Raw genomic sequence first — 19,266 nt, forward strand, 5'->3', positions numbered from 1 at the left:
CCTGACATGCGTCTAGGGTTCCATGTCCATGCATGGCGCTTTCCCTTAGTCCCTTGCCTGGTCACCACGGGGCCGGGCATTCAGTCCCAGCTTCTTCAGGCTCCATTATACTCTGGAGGCCAGCAGGGGGTCAAACCAACCTTCCTTAGGGAAGCTGGCTGTGGGTGATCCCAGAGTTCCTGAAACCTGCCCTTAACCTTCTCATTTCCAAGGGTCACTTCCTGTGAGTCCCACACCACTTGGCCACCTCTGGTGGCTCCTCTGGGGGGAAGGAGAACACAAGCTGATTAGGGAACAGGTTGGCACTGCCATTCCAGGAATGAGGCTTGGCATTCCAAGGGTCTCTGAGTCAGTCAACAAACACCAGACTTTCCAGGATTCCCTTGTTTTCTGCTCAGATCCGAGACCCACAGTTCCCACTATCTTCCCTCTCCCATGCCCTGCACTGTACCTGTGGCTATGCTTAGTCCACAGGACCTAGATTCGCAAGGTACTGCCGTGGTATAAAAGGCAGGCAGAGGCACACAGTACCGGCTCACCTGGACTGTAGCCTAACTGCCAGTGAGCCTAACTGCCAGAGCCCACAGAAGCCAAAGCAGAAACGCTCTGACCTCATCCGTCGTCTTGCAGGAAGCTGGCTGCCCAAGAAGCCCCACTGTATTTGGTGCCATCATCTCCTACATTGAGCAGTTTTTCGAGACCATTGGGATTTCTCTGGCAAATCAACAGGTACATCCATCTCAAATGCTGTGTTCTGAAACTGCCGACCTGTCGCACACTGGCCTCTCCTTTGGCTAGTCCCTGGCTTACACACTGGAGGCGCGGGGTGCCTGTTAGCTGACACTCCACCACTGACCAGCTTGTGGCAGAGCGAGTCAGCCTAGGGTCTACAAGCTGATACTCCAGGTACAGAAAGGTGCACATGAAGACATTTCCCCTGAGCCGTATAAGAGATGGCAGTGGCATGAGTGGGTCCCTTGTCCCTACAGTAGGCATCTCTCTGGTCGCAGGAGGCCCTTGGGCTTCCCCACCTGTGTGGTGGTTCCTGCACAGCAGATTCTGCCTTCCCAGACCTTGATGTAAGCCAGCTGTGTAGGAGGTCCCGTCTGCCTATGTAGTGACGGCTGTTGTTCCCTCCTGTGATGTTCAGCTGTATCACATAGACAGGGCAAGGCTACCAGGTTCCTCCACAACCCCCTTCTCCCTTCTAAGTTGAGAGGCCTTGGTCCTATGAAGCCAGCCTGGTCCACAAGGAAGACACAAGCCTCCTATCTACTCAATTCCAGTTCAGTTAAGCATGGCTTTGGGGCTGGCCATGTTCCCTATTGTGTCCCATCACCCTCTCCGTGCAGGTGAGGTGTGTGCATCCAAGCACACTTGGTCATATCTAAGTTGGCTACTGCACCTATCTATGGCTCCACTCGGCCCTGGTTTACCCTCTTCTCTCACCAGGGAGAAGCCCCCAGTAGCTGCACAGGTCAGCTCCGCTCTGGGTGGCCTCTCCTCTGTGCACACATCACTTTGCTGGTACTCTCTAGCCCCATGCATGAGTGTCACTGTGGGTCCCCTTTAGGGCCCCATTCCTCCTCATTCATTTCACTCTGCTGTGCCTTCAGCTTTAGGGCTGTTCTGGAAGGGACAAGGCAAGGGCTCAGAGCCACCCTCCCAAAGCATTCTCCACACACTGGGCTGGAGCCATGCCACGCCTCTAACAAGGTCAGCCAGAGTGTCAACTCTCCGTAGTGGCACTCCTGCCAAGGCTTCTGTAGTCCTTTCTAGGGCCTCTTGCTGGCTTGTTTTTGCCTTAACAGGGTCCAGCTTTGGGTCCATCAGCCAGTGTACAGCTGGACAGATGGCTTTATGGAAGCTCAGTAAAGGGTTGTCTTCATTCGTGATTAAGGCTTAGGCTGCTAGACTCTCCTGAGACGACAGGATTCAGCCGATACTTGTCACATCTACAATTATTGCTGAGGCCTAGACAGGACTAAAGTAGGTGTTACCATCTTAACTTGAGCCAGTGAGAGAATGAAGTCTTTCTCAGAGCCAGTCTGGTGCTAGCCTCATTCACCCTCCAAGATTCCCTAGAAAGATCCAGCATTAGGAAACCGATAAAGACAAGACCCAAGCAGGTCTCAGCCCAGAACCTAGTCGAGTGTGGTCTCCAGGCTGTGGACGGGGGAGCCCGCCTTGCTGGGCATACTCACTAACAGTGTCTCATTTAAAGGAGGCTCAGCGTGTTTCAGGAGACAGCGGCACAGCAGCTCTGCACTGTGTGGTGGATGAACTTGTGCGCTTCAGGCTGAAGGTCCGCCAGTACGCACTGGCCACACCTGGGGCAACTGGGGCGGCCCGGAGACAGCAGCTTCAGGAGAGGCAGCCCTTGTTAGCGGCATGCGATGCCCTGCGCCAGGACCTCGCCACCCATGGCATCAATATTAAGGTCAGCAATACTGCAAATACAGGGGACACCAGTGTCACAAGACAGTGGCCAGTCATCCAGTTTCTGAGAGAGACGGCAGAGGTAGAGGGACGCGAGAGGCAGGGTATATAAGCTGTAAGGGTATATAAACTGCCAAATTCCACCCCTGCGGGCAAGGAGCTGGCTCCCCCTCCCATGGCATCCCACTGCTATCTCCAACTTTACTTTCTGACCTGTCTCCTTGAGTAAGAGGGAGCCAGACCTATCAGAGCCTTCTCCTTCAGGACAGAGGCAACACAACCTCCACTTGGGAACTGCTGGATCCACGGACGACACAACAGAAACCTGGAAGTTGAGGATAAGGTGCCGCCATGCCATGGCGCCTGCTCTTGTGATGAAAACTTTATATTAAAGTTGCAATTGTGGCTGTTTAGCCAACAGTAAAGTGAGCCTGTGCCGCCTGCTGTGTGTTCACAGTGCCTGGAAAGCTCGTAGGGCAGGACCATGACGGCCACATTCTCAACATTCCCTTCCTACGTTCACAGCAGCTGTTCAGGAGACGTTCCTAGACATGGCTAGCTGGCCCCATGACAAAGGACTAGACGACACAAGGGGCACCAAAGAGCAGACTCCCTGTTAACTAAGGCATGCAGCTGCCAGGCCACGCTAGGATGGGAGGCTCAGCAGGCAGAGAGGAGGCCACAGTGAGCAGCAGGGACACAGACACAGGTGACAGTTCTCCCTGCCATGCCCAAGTGCCAGTGGCACCCAAGTTTCCAGCCCTTCCCACAGGCCTCTAAGATCTCCAGGTGCATGGTCACTGGTCGTTCTGAACTGCTTCATCAAGTTAACACCCAGTCTCTGAGTAGAGAACTATATGGCCTGAAAATGCCCATGGAGGTCTGTGAACCTCAGTCAAAACCAAACCCTGCACCCACCATCCACGCAAACACTGGAGCCCTGTGAGGGGTGCCTAGTGATGGAAGGGAGCGAGAAGCAAAGAACAGACCCCAGTGTGCTGTCTCGGAATGAGCCCCACCCAGGTGGGCGCTAGATCTTTATTCTCACTTTCTCCTTGTTACTGCCGAGAAGCCAAGAAAACCGCACAAGAGCACATTAGTGTCATAACACCTCAACTCTATTTAGTCAGGATGGACAGCTGTGTCCGAAATTCTCTGTCAGTTAGTTTAGGCTCGGTACGTGGTGGACAGTCTGTGGCACCCTTCAGTCGGCACTGGCTTAGGTCGTGAAGAGCTTGCTGAAGGCCGTTCCTACCTCGGCGATCATGTCGGTGGTGGTTGTGGAGCGCCCGTACTTCTGGAAAGCCTGATGATTACACTCCCTTGTGAGGGTGCAAGCACCCCAGGCAGCCACCAGTAGTGGGCTGAAGCTGTAAGACAAGAGCAGAATCAAAGGCCTCATTGTAGGCCCTGTCAAGAGCTCTGGGCTCTGACTTTCCACCCATTTCTACCTTCAACTCCCAAATAGCCAGCTGGGCCCTGAGAAAGCAGCTTTACTGCAGCTGAGCCCAGACACCCGCATGTGTGACTGGCATAGGGAGCACTAGGAGGCCCTGGGTCCACCCTGGAGATGGGGCCAGAACCCAACAGAGGGAAGCAGCTCTTCCTGGTGTGAGAGGCTCTAACAGCACTCACTGGTTTCCTTAGCGTTTGGCGGGACACCTGAGGTCCGCATGCAGACCCGCTACTCCACTGCGCACACCATCTTGGGCTGGAGGACAAACTAGAACCGCCCTTTGTGCCACTCCCCTGCAGAACTGAGCAAAGTAACGTCCACCTGAAACATCGTTTGCACCAGCGGTGTCGAGTGGGGCTCCAGAAACTGGGCATCTCATACCTAGCACGTGTGGCCATACTGGTCCACAGGAAAAGTCACGTGTGGGGAATCTGTGAGCTTAGCATCCTGCTGCCTCAGAGATCACACCTATGAAGACCAGTGTCCAGGACGGCCATCCCTCCACCCTGTCTGCTCTCTACTTCAGTTTATAGAAGCCACTGCTGAATTCTCCATAGTGGTGTCCTGGACCAACCATGGCCGCCAGGGCCCCACCCTCAGCTGGTAGGTTTGGGTCTAGCATGTGTGTGGACAGGGGACCCTTGGAAGCAGATGTCTCCCACAGAGCACTGATAGTTCACTACAGGACACTACAGGAATTTGACACGTGAGCTGCTGGAGAGCTGACATCATTAACAGTATCAGAGCAGGACAAAGGAAGGCACCATACCCATTTGTTCTCTCCGGTCCAGCAAGGAGGGCCCAGTGCGCCATGACACCCAGGGAGCCTGACAGGAGGTCTCCTTGGCCCCCACACCTGCGGCTGCTGCCTTCTTGGCTGCACACAAGCACTGTCAGGACAGACGCGAACAGGCATCAGTACCAACACCGTGAGCTGTGCCCCTCCCCGCTTGTCCCAAGGAGGCCCTCCACCCCAGACCTGAGAGACAGTGCTGCAGGGCACAGCCTGAGCCCAGCCCAAACGCCATCTCCACACGGCTCCAGAACCCCACCAGCAGCATGCCCGGACACCCCACTTGGGTCCTCCCACTAACCACCATATACCCGTGCACATGAAAATGGTTTCCTTAGGAAACGTTTTTACCCTGGTGCTGCATTTGAGTGTGCTGGCATCAGGAGTGCCTCGTCACTATGGTCTGGCTGCCATGAAACCATTCCGTGCATTTCCTGTCCTGGCTGTGGGTAGGTGTGTGTTCACATCCATGACCACGTGTCCCTTGGTGTTCTAAAGACTCTAAATTCAGGTTTCTGTCAGTGACTCCATATCTCCCTAAGCTACTTGAACTGAACAGTATAATGGTGGCCTGGCCATCCCTGAGAGTGCAGAGTGCAGACTCACTAGGAACACCCACACGGTCCTCCCTGCTCCACTCTGCTCCACTCTTCAGCTCCTGGGGAAAGCAACTGACATTTCCAGCGAATGCCAGTGCTGAGGTTTCCTTTACTTCCTAGTTATAATAAGACAAAATCCAACAAGAGACCCAAATGACTGCTATTATGTGTGGGCGCCTTACTGAAAGGGAGGTGACAGGTAGAGATGGCGGCCCAGGAGTATGCAGGCTCTCTGTCTCAACCCTGCTTCCTGAAAATGTTTTTGTTTCTGTGTGTGCGTGCACATGTGTGCGCACATACATGTGTGCTCAAGTGTGTACCACACCTGGCTGGAAATGGTTTCAAGTCAGTCAAAGTGCAAGGTCTGTGACCCTTGCTGAGCCTGCAGTGAAGGCCCAAACATCCTTGTGTCCCCACAGCCCCATGCAAACCTTTAGGAACACACAGAGGCATGGCTGGCAAGTCAAAAGTATACCAACAGGTATGCATCAACACGAGGCTTCCAGGTCATGTCAACATGGCCTCTGGGTGGCATGGAAGGTCCCCACTCACCCTGCTGACCATCGGAGATGAGGTCATGCTCTCCTTTCTGGACCACTGTGATGTTCCCCAGGGCCTGGCTGAGCTTCAGTACGGATTCACTGTGGCTTTGGGTGTCCACAGGACGACTGAGCTACAACACAAGCACAGAAATCAAGTCCTGGACACACAGGTTCACAGGAGGCAAGGTGAGCACTCGTCCTGAGAAGTCTCAGATGCTCATGCCCACAGAAATCAAGGGCACTGCTAAGGCTGAGGGGTAAGAGTAGGAAGTGGCCAGGACATCCCTGGATGCTGACACCAACGCTTACTCTCGACTTGTCCTCCTCTCCCTGACTAGACCAGGTTGTGGAAACAACACAAATCTGGAGGCTGCTGCTGTGCGTGCCCCTCCCCCACAGAGCACAGGCTTTGGGACACGTCCCCATACCCGGTGGAGCAGAGGCTGTAGATCAGCTAGCACTTGAGGACAGAGTGACTTGGCCTGTGACCACAGCAGGCAGTCCCTGGCAAAAGCCCACCACACCATCATTCATCCAATAAAATTTAAATGGGACTACAGGAGGCATGAGAAGCATGCGTGGTAGAGCCCAGGGCAAACATCTCTAGGGATCTGCACGTCGGCCTCCCTGCGGAGACAGGCCCATGCCCCGAGATGGGTACAGCCCTGGAGCTCACTTCACCCCAGGTCAGGTTCCTCCTTCCCCAAAGCCCATGAACTCACCACAGCTTCCCAGAGCCTGCCGAACTCCACTCGGTTGGGGGTGAGAATGGCCTTCTGGTAACTGTGGATGAGGGCCGGCTGCTGAGCTATCAGCCATAGGCCATCCTGTCACAACAAGGACGCACCTTCACCGCTGGGCCTCAGAGACCCTGTGCTGACTGTGGGGAGATGAGAGGCCACACTCACCGCGTCGATGACCACAGGGATGTCCCTGGCCTTGCTTGCTTCCAAAATGCCCTACCAGAAAAGCAGACAAGATGAACAATGTAGAGAGCAAAAAGCCTTGGGCACACAACTAAGCACTGGAGATACCAGGGAAGTTGGACACAGCTCACCCTTCAGTGGAAGGAGGGGTTTAGTTGCTCCCCCTGGAATGTGAGGAACGGATGTGGTTTTACAACCTGGTGATCTTTTGCTGTCAGAGACAGGCTCTGCCATGTCCCCAGAATTTATGGTTTACTCATCCTAGACCCTTTCCCCTTAAATCTCGAGCACTGCTTCTAGTGAGTGAGGTCACCTGTACTTTACAACAGCCCAAGTGGCTCCATGTCACCTTAGGGCCAGGCCACCCTGACCCCACAGGCCCTGTTTACCCCCATCTAGCTCCCCAGACTGTAAGCTTTGGGCACTATCTACCATACCCGTTTCTGTGAAAAAAGCCAGAAGGACTTTGTGCACACTCAGTGTAAACATGTCTTAAACTGTTGTACACTTGAGCTGAGGTAATTGTTATCTGAATGTTTTTTCCCAAAATTGTGCTGTGCTTAAATATGGCTAAAGTAAAATGATCTGGGCCAGAGTCCAAGAGTCTTGGGCTCCAGCACCGGTTACCAAAATCGGGCTGTTTCGTTCTTTCCTCACCCCGGTTGCTTCCCGGCCTGCTGGAAAGCCTGCAGGGGACCCTCCCAAAGAACAAGTGTATCTCCCCAAGAGGAGGAAGGAACTGGCAGTGCTTATGCAGTCACGGGCAAGCAAACAGTACAGCCAATTATAAAACAGCAGGGGCAGAGCCAGCACGGCTCCCAGGCCAGCTCACCAAGACCCAACTGCATCGCCAAGCGCCCGGCTCCTGCCGCACTGCAGTACTTGATTTTTGGGGATTCTCCAGATCAACCGTTACCCATCTTTCTACCATTTTACTCACATGCTTTTAAACAGCAGGTGATCCTAACAGTGAACCCTTTTCCCACAGGACTGATCTCTTCTGAAAGCCTCATAGGCTTCCCATTTAAAAAGTACAGATACATATTAATCAGTGTACTGTTAATTATCAACGAATATGCTACATATGGCAATCAGATGGGCCAGTAAAATGGCTCACAGTAAAGGTGCCAAGCCTTTCCAGGGTGGTAGGAAAACTGACTGCTGGAAGTTGACCTCTGACCTCTACCCATATGCTGTGACGTGCACATTCACACATGCAGCGTGTGCACACAAATACATTTTTAAGATTTAAAGAAAAAAGTGATAAACAGACGAGTAGAAAACGCGAGGAGACAAAGTAAGTGTAACTGGGGCCTGACACCCACGGTCCTTGTTTCCTGAGTGTCCTAGTTAGGGTGACTTGTCATAGGAAGCACAGTGAACAAGAGCAACTGGGGGAGGAAAGGGCTTATGTGGTTATACTTCTGCATTATAGTCTACCACTGGAGGAAGTCAGGGCAGGAACTCAAACTGGACAGGACCTGGAGGCAGGAGCTGATGCAGAGGTCATGGAGAACTGGTTTGCTCATCATGGCTTGCTTTCTTTGAGACAAGTTTGTGAAACAGTCCTGGCTGTCTGGAATTCACTCTGTAGACCAGAATGGCCTCGAACTCACAGAGATTCACTGTCTGTGCCTCTCAAGTGCTAGGATTAAAGGCGAGCGCTATCACCATTGCCCAGCCTCAGCCTGCTTTCTTACAGAACTCAGGACCATTGGCCTGGGGTGGCACCACCCACAATGGGCTGGGTCCTCCCCCATCAGTCAGTAATTAAGAAAATGCTGTACAGACTTGTGCACTGCTTGATCTTACAGAGGCATTTTCTCAATTCCGACTCCCTCCTTTCTGATGACTCTAGCTTACATCAAGCTGACACAGAACTGTCAGCACACAAGGAAAGTGCCAGCATAGGAAACGTACATTTGGTCTGGCACTGGCCCACGGGTTCCAAGTGGGGGCCCAAAAGTCTAAGCAAGGACAGGGCACATGGATCCCAGCGAAGCTCATTCCTATCTTAACAATACCCCGGCTTGCTGGCTGTGTCTCCAGCTTTCCTGTCCACCCACAGGGTCTGCCATTCAGATCTAGGTTCATGTCTGATTTCAGGCTATTTGGTAATGTGACACCAAGGTCTCTTCTAGTTTCCCTAATAAAGCAGAGTAGCAGCCCAAAGCTGTCACCTAAGCACTGGAAAGGTGCACCCCAGCACAATCAGGGGTTCTCTCAGAAGGATGAGTGCCAGCACCCAGGAGCAGAGCCCTGTGAAGGTGTGCGTGCGCGCATTTAAAATATCACTCGTAGGCGTGGCAGCACCTGGGAGGCAGACACATCACTTATGAAGAAACAGCCCGAGAAGCCTAACAGTAAGTACACAGTTCTGACACAGCTATTAAAATAGTCTGGAAGCGAGAGCCAGGTGCACTTGCAGGAAAGTATCTGCAGGACCCACAGAACAAGCTGCAGAAGAAACATGGCGCGATTAACTGAGCATTCTAGATGGCGTGGGTTCAAAACCAGCCTGTGGATGAGAAACTTCATCTACAGGGTCAACACATCCCTCCTGCAGCCCCAGCCTCCTCTACAGATCAGAGGCTGACTGATCCTCAGATGGCAAAGCTCAGTCCCAGGTGTACCATCACCGAGGGCACTGAGTTCAGGACACTGCAGTTCAGAAGGAGAGGCCTGACACACTGCAACATGAACTACAGGTGCGACAACATGCTGCCTAGTCACACAACAGCACATGATTCAATTTCTCTCAGTAAACTTCTGTAACTGAGCTACAGAGACAGAATCAGCACCAGGACCCTGGCAAGCAGGGTCACACTAGAAGGCACATAAACCTGCCAATCCTCCCTGGAACTCAACAGGAAACCACACACTAGCTGCTACTGTCTCTGGCTGCTCATACAAAACAAAACCCTGGAGCCAAGAGACTCGTCCAGTCTGCCCTGCTCTGGAAGACCCTCGCCACTACTGGTTGCCCTCCACCCCACAACAGCTCCGTCTACTTCCAAGATGAGGTCCAATGACCAACAACAACGGGCAACTGAGCCTGAGGAACAAAAGAAACATTTGCGTGCAATACTATATCTGAGATGCAGAGTGCTTAACAGTGACACCACTTACCCTGACATTGTTGAGAAGAAGGTCGTCCCTACCTAGGCCAGGGCCCACGACAAGGGCGTGCAGCCTGGGGAGCCATTTCTCCACCTCCTCAACAGCATTAGAACTGTCACTAAAATAGGAAAAAGACAGAACGGTTTCTCAAGACTCTCATTTGCTTATTTTAAACCACTGCGTGCGTGTGGTGCCGAGGACTGAACCCATGACCCTGCACATGCGAGAAGTGCTCTACACCAGTTGACGTCCCAGCAGTAGGGAAGTTCCACAGTTCCCTAGCCACTGCTCCCGTGAGCATCCTACCTATACACACTCTAGAATACCACCAGTGAGGGCTGGCTCAGCTCTGAGCAGCTGACCCACAATCCCATCCTGTTCCTGTCCCAGGATGCATTTGACCCCTGCATCCCCTCAGTCTTCTCCACGTACTGGTTTATTTTTGTTTTAGCTTTTAAAGACTGCTTTCACCTGCATGTGTCTGTGCACTACATGTGTACATAGTACCTGCAGAGGTCAGAGGAGGACATCAGATTCCTTCAAACTAATGTCATGGATGGCTGTAAGTGCCATGTGGGTGCCTGGACTAGAACCTGGGTCCTCTGCAAGAGCAGCTGGTGCTGTCACCTGCTCAGCCACCTCTTCAGCCCCACTTTACTTTATTGTGGATAAACAAAAAGAATGGTCCTGTCCTGAGCTTCTTCAGCTACCTTTCAGTCCTTGGCGGCACTGCCCAGGGCGACATGTGGGCCCTTTCATTTCTGAAGTTCTGGGGAGCCCCTGAACAGGTTCTGCTCAGCTCAGAGGTACCCAGTGAACCAAGCTGAACAGAGCTCAAGCACTGTGAGCATTGCCTCAGGCACCCCTGCTCCGTACACTACACAACACAGCACCTGTCGTCCCCGTCCCCCGCCCCTAACACCCCCTCCTCCGCATCCCAGGTCCCCTCGAGCCCTCTCACTGACTTATGCTGATGCACAATGATGGACTCACTCTGATTTTCTTTTCTTTAATGGTGCTGGGGATCAAATATACACTTTGTGAGCTACATCCTAAACCTTTTAAAATTTTATTTGATAGGGCTGTTAGTTGTCCAAGCTGGCCTCCAATTAGAAAGCCTCTGGCCTGAGCCCTAGCTGGGGAGAAAGGTGTGCGCCACAAGGCCTGGGCCTCATTATACTTTTCTTACTCCACGTAGCACCCAGAGTACAACAGACACACGAGTGTGAAAATTCTGCAGGTAAAGACACCCACAGTGCAGACTCACAGGACGGGGTGGACGATCAGCTCTGGGCTGTAGGACTTGATCACTGGCGCAGCCTCCCTGGCACAGAACACGTGGGTTAAATCTGCACCCTGAGAAATAAAATCAGAGGTGGGCTTAGAGAAGGCCATGGTCAACAGGACCAACCACGAGCAGCTTGATCTCTCACACCATGACATATGATGTCTGGTCACGTACAGCTGTGAACGGACATGCAGTGCCCAAGGCTGTCACGTGCAGCTGTGAACGGGCATGCAGTACCCAAGGCTGTCACGTGCAGCTGTGAATGGGCATGCAGTACCTAAGGCTGTCACGTGCAGCTGTGAACAGGCATGCAGTGCCCAAGGCTGTCACGTTCTGCACTAAAAGCTAAACTCCCCTGAGATAAGGTCTCTCACTGAACCTGAAGCTAGGCTGGTGGTCAGTAAACCTCGGGGACTCCCCTGTCTCTACCTTCAACGATGCTGGGGATACAGGCATGAATGGCCATGCCAGGCTTTTTGTGTGTGCCGGGAATGTGAACGCAGGTCTTCATGAGTGTATTTCAAGTATTCTCACACGCAGTGTCATCTCTCCAGGCCCCTAAATAACCCAACTTTAATCAGAGGAACACCAATAAACACTCTGAGGGAAACCTACCACTTTCAGAGCCGAGATTCCTGCAAAATATGGTGCTCCTGTATACCTAAAATGGGAACAATTGAAGTCAAGACTTCAGTGAAGCAACACACGTCTGCCAATAATAGGTTACCAACACAAGATAAGAATATGTGAATAGATATGAATTATCAGAAGTGATATAGACTCCAGGCCCCAGACACGAAGTCAGCATGCAGGAGATGCTCACTAACATTCACACAGGAGTCAGAACTAGAGACGCTCCACATGACAACTGTGGCCACTTCTCAACACTGGCTGAGTGACTCTGTACCAGGTACAAGACAGGGCTAGCTAGCTGCAGGCTTCTGTAGGGGTGAAGGTGGAGGTGACCTCAACTCAAGGCAATCAGCAGAGACAGGTCCTCAGAGTAGAAGATCCCTGTCTCTATGAGTGACACCAGCAGAAGCCATATAGGGGTCACTGCACCGTGCTGTGTGGTTCCCAGCTTTTCGTCTAAGCTCTTGTGGCCCGTGGCAATCTATGCTCGGCATGGTGTTCACATACAGAGTCACTGTGCCCATCGCCACTGGTATATGTTGTCACCCATGTCCTCCCACCCCCAACAAACCAGGGACAAATGCTGAGCACACGGAACCCAGGCCCATTCTCAAACATGTGACCTGCTCTTCCACAACAGTGTCAACAAGGTGTGTCCAAATCACCAGAGAAGGACCACACAGGGCCCACACACGCTCTCCCTTTCTCACAGACAGAGGTGTTTCACACGACACTGCAGAATGGACAAGGGCCCACAGGAGATCACACTCCACACAGCACACGGGAGCCACCAGGGAAGAAAGGACTGGTGGGATGGTAACTGAGGCCAACAGATGAGGAGCGTCTAAGCCAAAGCCACACCCCAGACCTGCCCGGGAGGAACAGCAGTCTCTAGAGCAGAGTACGAGACGACAGCACTTAGGATGCAGACAAACGGGGCGCAGACGCATGGTCTCCCCCAGGTTACCGCAGCAGCACTACCACTGCTTCTGGGAAGTCTACAGCCAGCCAGTCAGCAGCACAGTACACAGAGACCCTGCTGCCAAAGCACCGCCTCGTGACGAACCAGAGAGGAGGAGCAAAAACACAGATGCGCACCACAATACACACACCTAAATTCACCAGCTAAGAAGCTCAACTGGAATTCTTTGTTTTTTGAGACAGGGTTTCTCTGTGTAGCCCTAGCTGTCCCGGAACTAGGTCTGGAGACCAGGCTGGCCTTGAACTCACAGAGATTGGCCTGTCTCTGCCTCCTGAGTGCTGGGATTAAAGGCAGGTGCCACTACCCCTTGGCAAGCTGGGAATTCTGAATTCAATCATGAATGCAAATTCAGAGGGAAAAGCAGGTGGCTGGAACTGCTCGGAAGTTCTGTCACCAAAGCTCTCACCAGCCGCTTTGCAAACTGTGAAGCACAGGGGTACGCGGAAAAGTGCACGCAGGCTGGATTTCAAGTGGAAGGCATTTCAGACTACTCAAAGGAGAAGCTAAGAAGATGGAACTACAGAAGGAAACACAGTATGAGATAAAGGATGAACAGCAAGGCTAAATGGGATTCCACCTGTGATCCCAGCACACAGAGGACGAGACAGGGAGACTGAGTTTGAGCCTAGCCTGGTGGGACACTGTCTCAAGACAAATATTGGAGCTATACATCTACAGAGAAATGACATGGCGGAGGCAGACTCCCAGACAGGAACAAGGGAAGAACTGGGGCCAGAGGCAGAAGGGCTCACACACAAGGACAGATTATAGATCCTTACACACTGAACACAGCCACAAAATATGAAGATAAAATGAGTCTCAGCAAAACTAAGATCTCCAGAGAGTCCTACACGACTGCAGTATGGAAACCATGCAAAAGCCAGTAAAATGTCGCACCGGCCCCCAGGCACTCACAGACACTCACAGGAGCCCACAGGAGCCCACAGCACTGCACACAGGACATGGATCCGCCACTAGGCTGAGAGCACGTCAGCACCAACACTGTGAGGGAGTCAGCGGACTCCCCAGACCTTCCTTAGTCAGAAAGGTGGTTGGTGAGGAGTGCTTCGCATCCTGCCAGACTGCATTTGGAAATGATCACTACACACGGCTGAATGGATGGGTAAATGGATGGATGGATGGACAGACGGACTGATGGGGAAAGAAAGGTAGGTGCAGAGATGGATGGCAGATGTAGACAGACAGGACTGTCTTACAGCCGGCACTCACTCTTGACAGCCCCCGACTATGCCTATTCTTCCGTCCTGCCCTTTGTGTTTCTTCGAGGTCAGAGCAGGCACAATGTTTCTCACCAACTGAAAAAAATTCTCCATGTCCTTTGTCGAGTGTGCTGTATGGAGGGAGAATGCTCTTTGTAAAACTGCAAAACAGAGAAATGAAGTCATTAGAGACTAAGCGTAACCACCATGTAGCATGCTTCCCAAAGCTGCCCACACGAACTCTCGATTTTATCTTAGTTCTGGGGTAATGCTGTCAGATGGCAGCAGAGCAGCACACTGTACGCCAGCATCTGTGGGGACCTTCATCACCACTCAACACCGTCTTCTCTCATTTCAACCCCAACCTTTAAAGTTGGTAGGGCTCTTCCTCTCTGTTCACACCTGGAGAGCAAGCTCCGGTTGCGACCCTGCACTGTAGTCACGTCCATCCGATTATTCCCAACCGCATCTCAATATCCATCAGATACTAATCAGATTGCCTAGGAAGGCTCTAAACACAGCGCATCCTAGGCACAAGGAGCACTGTGGAGCAACTGCACCACGTAGAGTTGTGTCTAATTACCTCCATTTAACTGGCTTTTCTTGGGAAACTTCCTGTAGATGTGAGTTTTCCTACAGGGAAATGTTGGTATATGCCACAGAACCCAATGCACATATTCTCTACGATCATAAAATGTGTTTCTATGCATTATCTACAGAGTCTACAGAATGTAAGGATCCCTGGAAACAAACACTTTTCCTGAAACAAAGGTCCACAAATCCACTCAGGACAAAGCTCCCTCAGCTCCTTGGGGGAAAGTCATCTCAGTCTCTTCCAGCTTGACTTTGCTTACTTTTGCTCAATAAAATATTCATTATTTTCCATGGGGGTGTGTGCACATGCATACACACGCATGAAGACCAGAAGTCAACTGCCGCGCACCGCGCCCGTGTCTGCGTTTGATGTGCTTTTACCCAGTTACCAAGCTTCGGGCAAGGGGCTGGAGGTTAAAATACACAGACACACACAGACAGAGAGACAGCGACACGGGTCATCCTTGAATTCCCCAAGAATGCCCCCTTTATTGTGTTCAGGGGCAGATTATATAGAGATAGCCACGCCCCAGCCAAACCCACCAGAAACCACTCTCCTGCCATCAGGAACTCCTGAAGGTCTCATGCTCAGAGCAGCTGTAGGCACTCAGATCAGGGGATTACAAGAAATTCAGGATCTGGGGTCTCACTGCTCCCAACAGTCAACCTTGGCTCTGCTCTTCAGGAGCTGTCCACCTTATTTCCCCCCTTTGTGTGTGTGTAGGAGGGGGAAGCAGTGAGTGTGCACATGTGAGCCTAGATGTGTGTGTGGAGGGGGAAGTAGTGAGTATGTACATGTGAGCCTAGATATGTGTGGAGGAGGAAGTAATGAGTGTGCACACGTGAGCCTTTGTGTGTGTATAGGGGGAAGTATGAGTGTACACATGTGAGCCTAGATGTGTGTGGAGACCAGAATGAGTGTGCATGTGAGCACAAGCCTATGTGAGCGTGTGTAGAGGGGGTATTAGTGAGTGTGCACACGTGAGCCTAGATGTGTGTGGAGACAGAGTTCTAGTTTTTTCCTCAGTTACTCTCCACCTTATGTTTTGAGCCAGGTTTTTCCCTGAGCCAAACAGCAAGTGCCAGAGCCTCCTGTCCGTGCCTCCCCAGCACCACAGTCCCCGTGGCTGAGCCACAGCACTTTACTGACTGAGCCAGGCACTCTCATGAGGACTGGGCCTTGCTGGTTAGGCTTGACTGGCTGGGCAGGGAGTCCTGGGGACCCTCCTGTTGCTCTCCCCAGACTGAGAGTACAAGCATGTGGCACCATGCCTGTCTCTATAGGGCTGGGGACAGGTCCAGGTCTTCGTGCTAACGTGGCAAGCACCATGCACTGGACTATCTCCCTGACTCTCTTGTACACACAAAGGCCCAAATGTAAGGGCAGGACTGACTACCATGGCCCAACCGTCTTTCACCAACCTCCAAGCCCACAGGGAACCTCTGCAGAGAAAAGCTCCTGGCCTGACAAGGAAGCTGCTGTCGCAGGAGCCTGTTATCAGGGGCCACCTTCTGTCTCTGCTTCTCAGCACTCTGCTTGCCCCCTGCCCTCCCAGCCTGCACTGTCACACTACCCGACGGCATAGGTGCTCCAGGATAGGCTCGAATGAAAATCTCTGGCATAACCGTGCACCTACACAGGACTCACTGTCCACTGCTGTGAGAGACAACAGTAGCCTACATCTGTCCCAGGAGTAGTGGCATCTGAGGAAACACCTCCCCACCCCCACGCCTCTGAAGCCATCTGAGACCTCGCTTCCATTCCTGCCCACACCTGTGATGAAACCCCTCTCTTCTGCAGCCCCTCCTATCACTTGGGGCAAAAGCATGATGTCCCAGTTGTCCCTGTATCTGATCCTGGGGTGAGGAGTGCCAGGCTGAATGCTGAAGGTCATCCTGCTCCGCACAGCTAATTACCACCCACTTAGAGATGAGGAAACAGGCTCCAGAGATGGCGAGATGCTATGGTCAGCTGCCAAGTGAAGCTGGCGCCTTTGAGCAAACTCCACTATTGTACCTTTAGAGTTGTCCCTTCTGTTCCAGTTAATACTGGGAGCCTTCCAGAGGCTGCCGGGGCCACCAAGTCTTACGACCACTCCTCTCACAGACAACTGAAGACTCATTGAACATGCCGAGGAATATTCCTGCCCATGACCTTTATGAACCCAAACTGAGCAGTGCCAGAAGAGCTTACCCTCTCAGCACGGACTCTGAAACAGCTGTCCCCTCCACACTGTACCCTCCACTGTCTGGTGAGCTGACTAGGGGGATGGAATGCTATAGGACAGATTACCCTGGGCCATTTTAAGGACCTCAATCCTTAAGCAAATGTCCCACATGGTGCCACCAAGTCCACAGACCTCTTGTCATGATCAGTTTCTATTGTCAACTTGACACAACCAAGAGTCACCTGGGAAGAAGGAGTTGCAACTGAGGGGCCATGTCTGTGGGGAAACTGTCTTGCCTCTGACCGACGGAGGAGGGCTCAGCTCACTGGAAACACACGCACAGGTGGTGTGCAGGTGTGTGGTATAACAGAGTCAGCAGAGCCGTGGTCCGCCTTCCTCCATGGCCTCTGCTTCAGCGCATGTCTCGACTTCCTTCCTGACCTCCCTTAAACATGACTGTGACCGGGAGATAGGAAGTGAAACAAACCCTTTCCTCCACGAGCTGCTTCGGTCATGGTGTTTATCACAGCCACAGACAGCCACAGATGTCTACAACAAAGAAGTAGGGACGCTAGAGTACAAGATGACAGCTGAGACCAACACAGGTTTCCTGCTCTGCTGTCACCGAAGAACACGTCGCTTTCTGCCTTCTGTTCCATGAGTGTAAATCTGTCCCACAATAGGGCTCCTTAGGATAACCTGAATACCCCGAAGAGTCAGTCACTACCTCACGACAGAGAGCTCAGCTGGTGAAAGGCCGGAGGCAGGTCGATTAGATTTCCCAACACTTTACACTACTGGATCAAGTTTTAGCTGGCTTACTGCCACCCCTAGTGGATTTATCCACCAAAGTATTAAGAGGCTACTTAAAATGTAAATGCTATTTACATAAGAGACTTGGACTGGAAAAGCAGGTAGCTCCCGTTTGCATTCTGCTGGCTGAGGATAGCTACCACCACTTTTGTGCCCCAAGTGCTGTGATGAATGTGAATTCTAAGTTGGAGCATATGACAGCGACCCATACATTAAGTGAGACCCGCCCAAAGCACAGACTCTTTTGAAGACCTGTTCTGTGGTAGACATTTAGCAAGCCAATCTAGTAATGAAACTTTAGAGAAGTACAAACAAACAAACAAAACCTTACGAATCATTGTCTGGATGTAATGCAAAAACCAAGGAAAAAGGTCTCTAAATAAAAGTGGGTTTAAGCCTTTTATGGGCATGACTGTCATTACGGACTTGGAAGTGCCACTTAATTAAATTGAAAAACAAAAGCCAACATTTCTCCACATTTTACCCTTGGCTGTGATCAACATGTTCATAGTCCATGGTCAAACCTTCCTAATGAATCCTACAACAAACAGTAAACTTCACCACTTCAGCCGCTTTCTCCTGGGGAATGCTAAGTCACTTCTTCAGAAACTCGACTGTCAACACATGTAGACAACAGCTCTCTCTCTTTGCCTTGTAAGAAATGGGATGATGTACAAGGGATGTTAGAAACGTAACTATCCATAAATAAGGAACGAAAGCCGTGTAAGGAGATCTGGGAGACAAATGACCCATCTGCTCAACCCATGAATTCTTCCTCCGTAGTCTGTCCTATCTGAAGAGGGACCTACCTCCTGCTCCACCTGTTGGGACAGGGTCTTAGATGTGTCTGGCTGCTCTTCAAAGGGAATTCCAGGCTAGCCATGGTTACACAGTGAAACTTCAAAAATAAGTGTCTAACTGGAGCTCCGAATCCCGTAAGTCACTTGACTTAGTCCATTTCTCAAAGAAGCCCCTGAACACAATCTCCAAACGTAGGGCTTAGGAAAGAAGGTGAGCCATACCTTGACCCCACCCACCTCCTCCAAGAACTTGCAAGCTTTGAGCTAGGGCACCAGTACTGGCCCTGCTCACTGAACGGCTCGCGTCTCCCGCACGGCTAGCCCAGACCCCCAGCGTTTCACGGGAGCAGGGGAACCTCAGAACCTCAGGGTGCTCAGTCAGGCCCGCCGCACCGGCTCCCCAGCGCTGGAGGCGCCCGCGCCAGGCAGAGTCCGCCCTGCAGGGCCGCCCGCTCGTCGCGGCGCCCGACTCGGGTCCACCCACCCGTCCACCTGCACGGGCGGCCCTGGCCGGTACCTGCGTGCAGCGGCGGCCAGTGGAGCGCGATCGCGGCCGAGAGCAGCGCCACCACGGCCGCCACAGCGGCCCCACAAGCGCGGACAGCCATCCACCGGATGCCGGTATCGATCTTACCTCGCCCGCAGGCGCTGATGGCCACAGAGCGGACGCCCATGGCGGCTCGACCGACTTCCGGGTTCCCAGCTGCCTTCGCGCGGTCGCCGGGCCCCCGCCATTGGTCCTTCCTCCGGACTCCTGGAGTCCGGGAGACCGTTCAAGCACGGCCATTGGCTTTGTCCCTGCGTCCCCGCGGTCTCCCCCTCTTTCGACCCCTTCCCCCGCATCGCTGAGCCACGGCTATCGGGTTTCCTTCTGAGCTCCCGACGGCCCCAGC

The 19,266-nt window shown here is 52.5% G+C and overlaps 2 protein-coding genes across 9 annotated transcripts in view; one reads left to right on the plus strand and one right to left on the minus strand.

The window, feature by feature from the left end:
* Cars2 (cysteinyl-tRNA synthetase 2, mitochondrial) overlaps nucleotides 1–2,868 on the plus strand; it is a 31,197-nt gene extending 28,329 nt beyond the window's left edge. For 4 of the 6 annotated variants that reach the window (XM_042055042.1, XM_038329160.1, XM_038329157.1 and 1 more), the window contains 3 exons: nucleotides 631–729; nucleotides 2,225–2,440; nucleotides 2,709–2,868. In XM_042055042.1, coding sequence (XP_041910976.1) covers nucleotides 631–729; nucleotides 2,225–2,440; nucleotides 2,709–2,831 — 438 coding nt within the window. In that variant the 3' untranslated portion in view covers nucleotides 2,832–2,868. Of the gene's footprint in view, nucleotides 1–630; nucleotides 730–2,224; nucleotides 2,441–2,703 lie in introns of all 6 variants that reach the window. The other 2 variants (XM_038329159.1, XM_038329161.1) reach the window with 1 other exon arrangement.
* A 567-nt stretch (nucleotides 2,869–3,435) lies between these two features.
* Naxd (NAD(P)HX dehydratase) lies at nucleotides 3,436–19,192 on the minus strand. Of its 3 annotated transcripts, none has more exons than XM_038329163.1 (10): nucleotides 19,008–19,176; nucleotides 14,009–14,159; nucleotides 11,779–11,824; nucleotides 11,143–11,231; nucleotides 9,885–9,993; nucleotides 6,738–6,788; nucleotides 6,552–6,656; nucleotides 5,840–5,960; nucleotides 4,665–4,785; nucleotides 3,436–3,809 (listed from the first exon to the last, which is right to left on the minus strand). In XM_038329163.1, exons 1-10 carry the CDS (start codon nucleotides 19,045–19,047, stop codon nucleotides 3,659–3,661), a joined length of 984 nt encoding a protein of 327 aa, XP_038185091.1. In that variant the 5' UTR covers nucleotides 19,048–19,176; the 3' UTR covers nucleotides 3,436–3,658. The 3 variants fall into 3 exon arrangements, with proteins under 3 accessions (XP_038185091.1, XP_038185090.1, XP_038185092.1); XM_038329162.1 differs by having other exon boundaries at nucleotides 18,891–19,176; XM_038329164.1 differs by lacking the exon at nucleotides 4,665–4,785 and having other exon boundaries at nucleotides 3,703–3,809; nucleotides 19,008–19,192.
* Nucleotides 19,193–19,266: the final 74 nt, after the last annotated feature.

The sequence above is a fragment of the Arvicola amphibius genome, chromosome 4 (genome assembly GCF_903992535.2).
Source record: "Arvicola amphibius chromosome 4, mArvAmp1.2, whole genome shotgun sequence".
Taxonomy (NCBI): Eukaryota; Metazoa; Chordata; class Mammalia; order Rodentia; family Cricetidae; genus Arvicola; species Arvicola amphibius.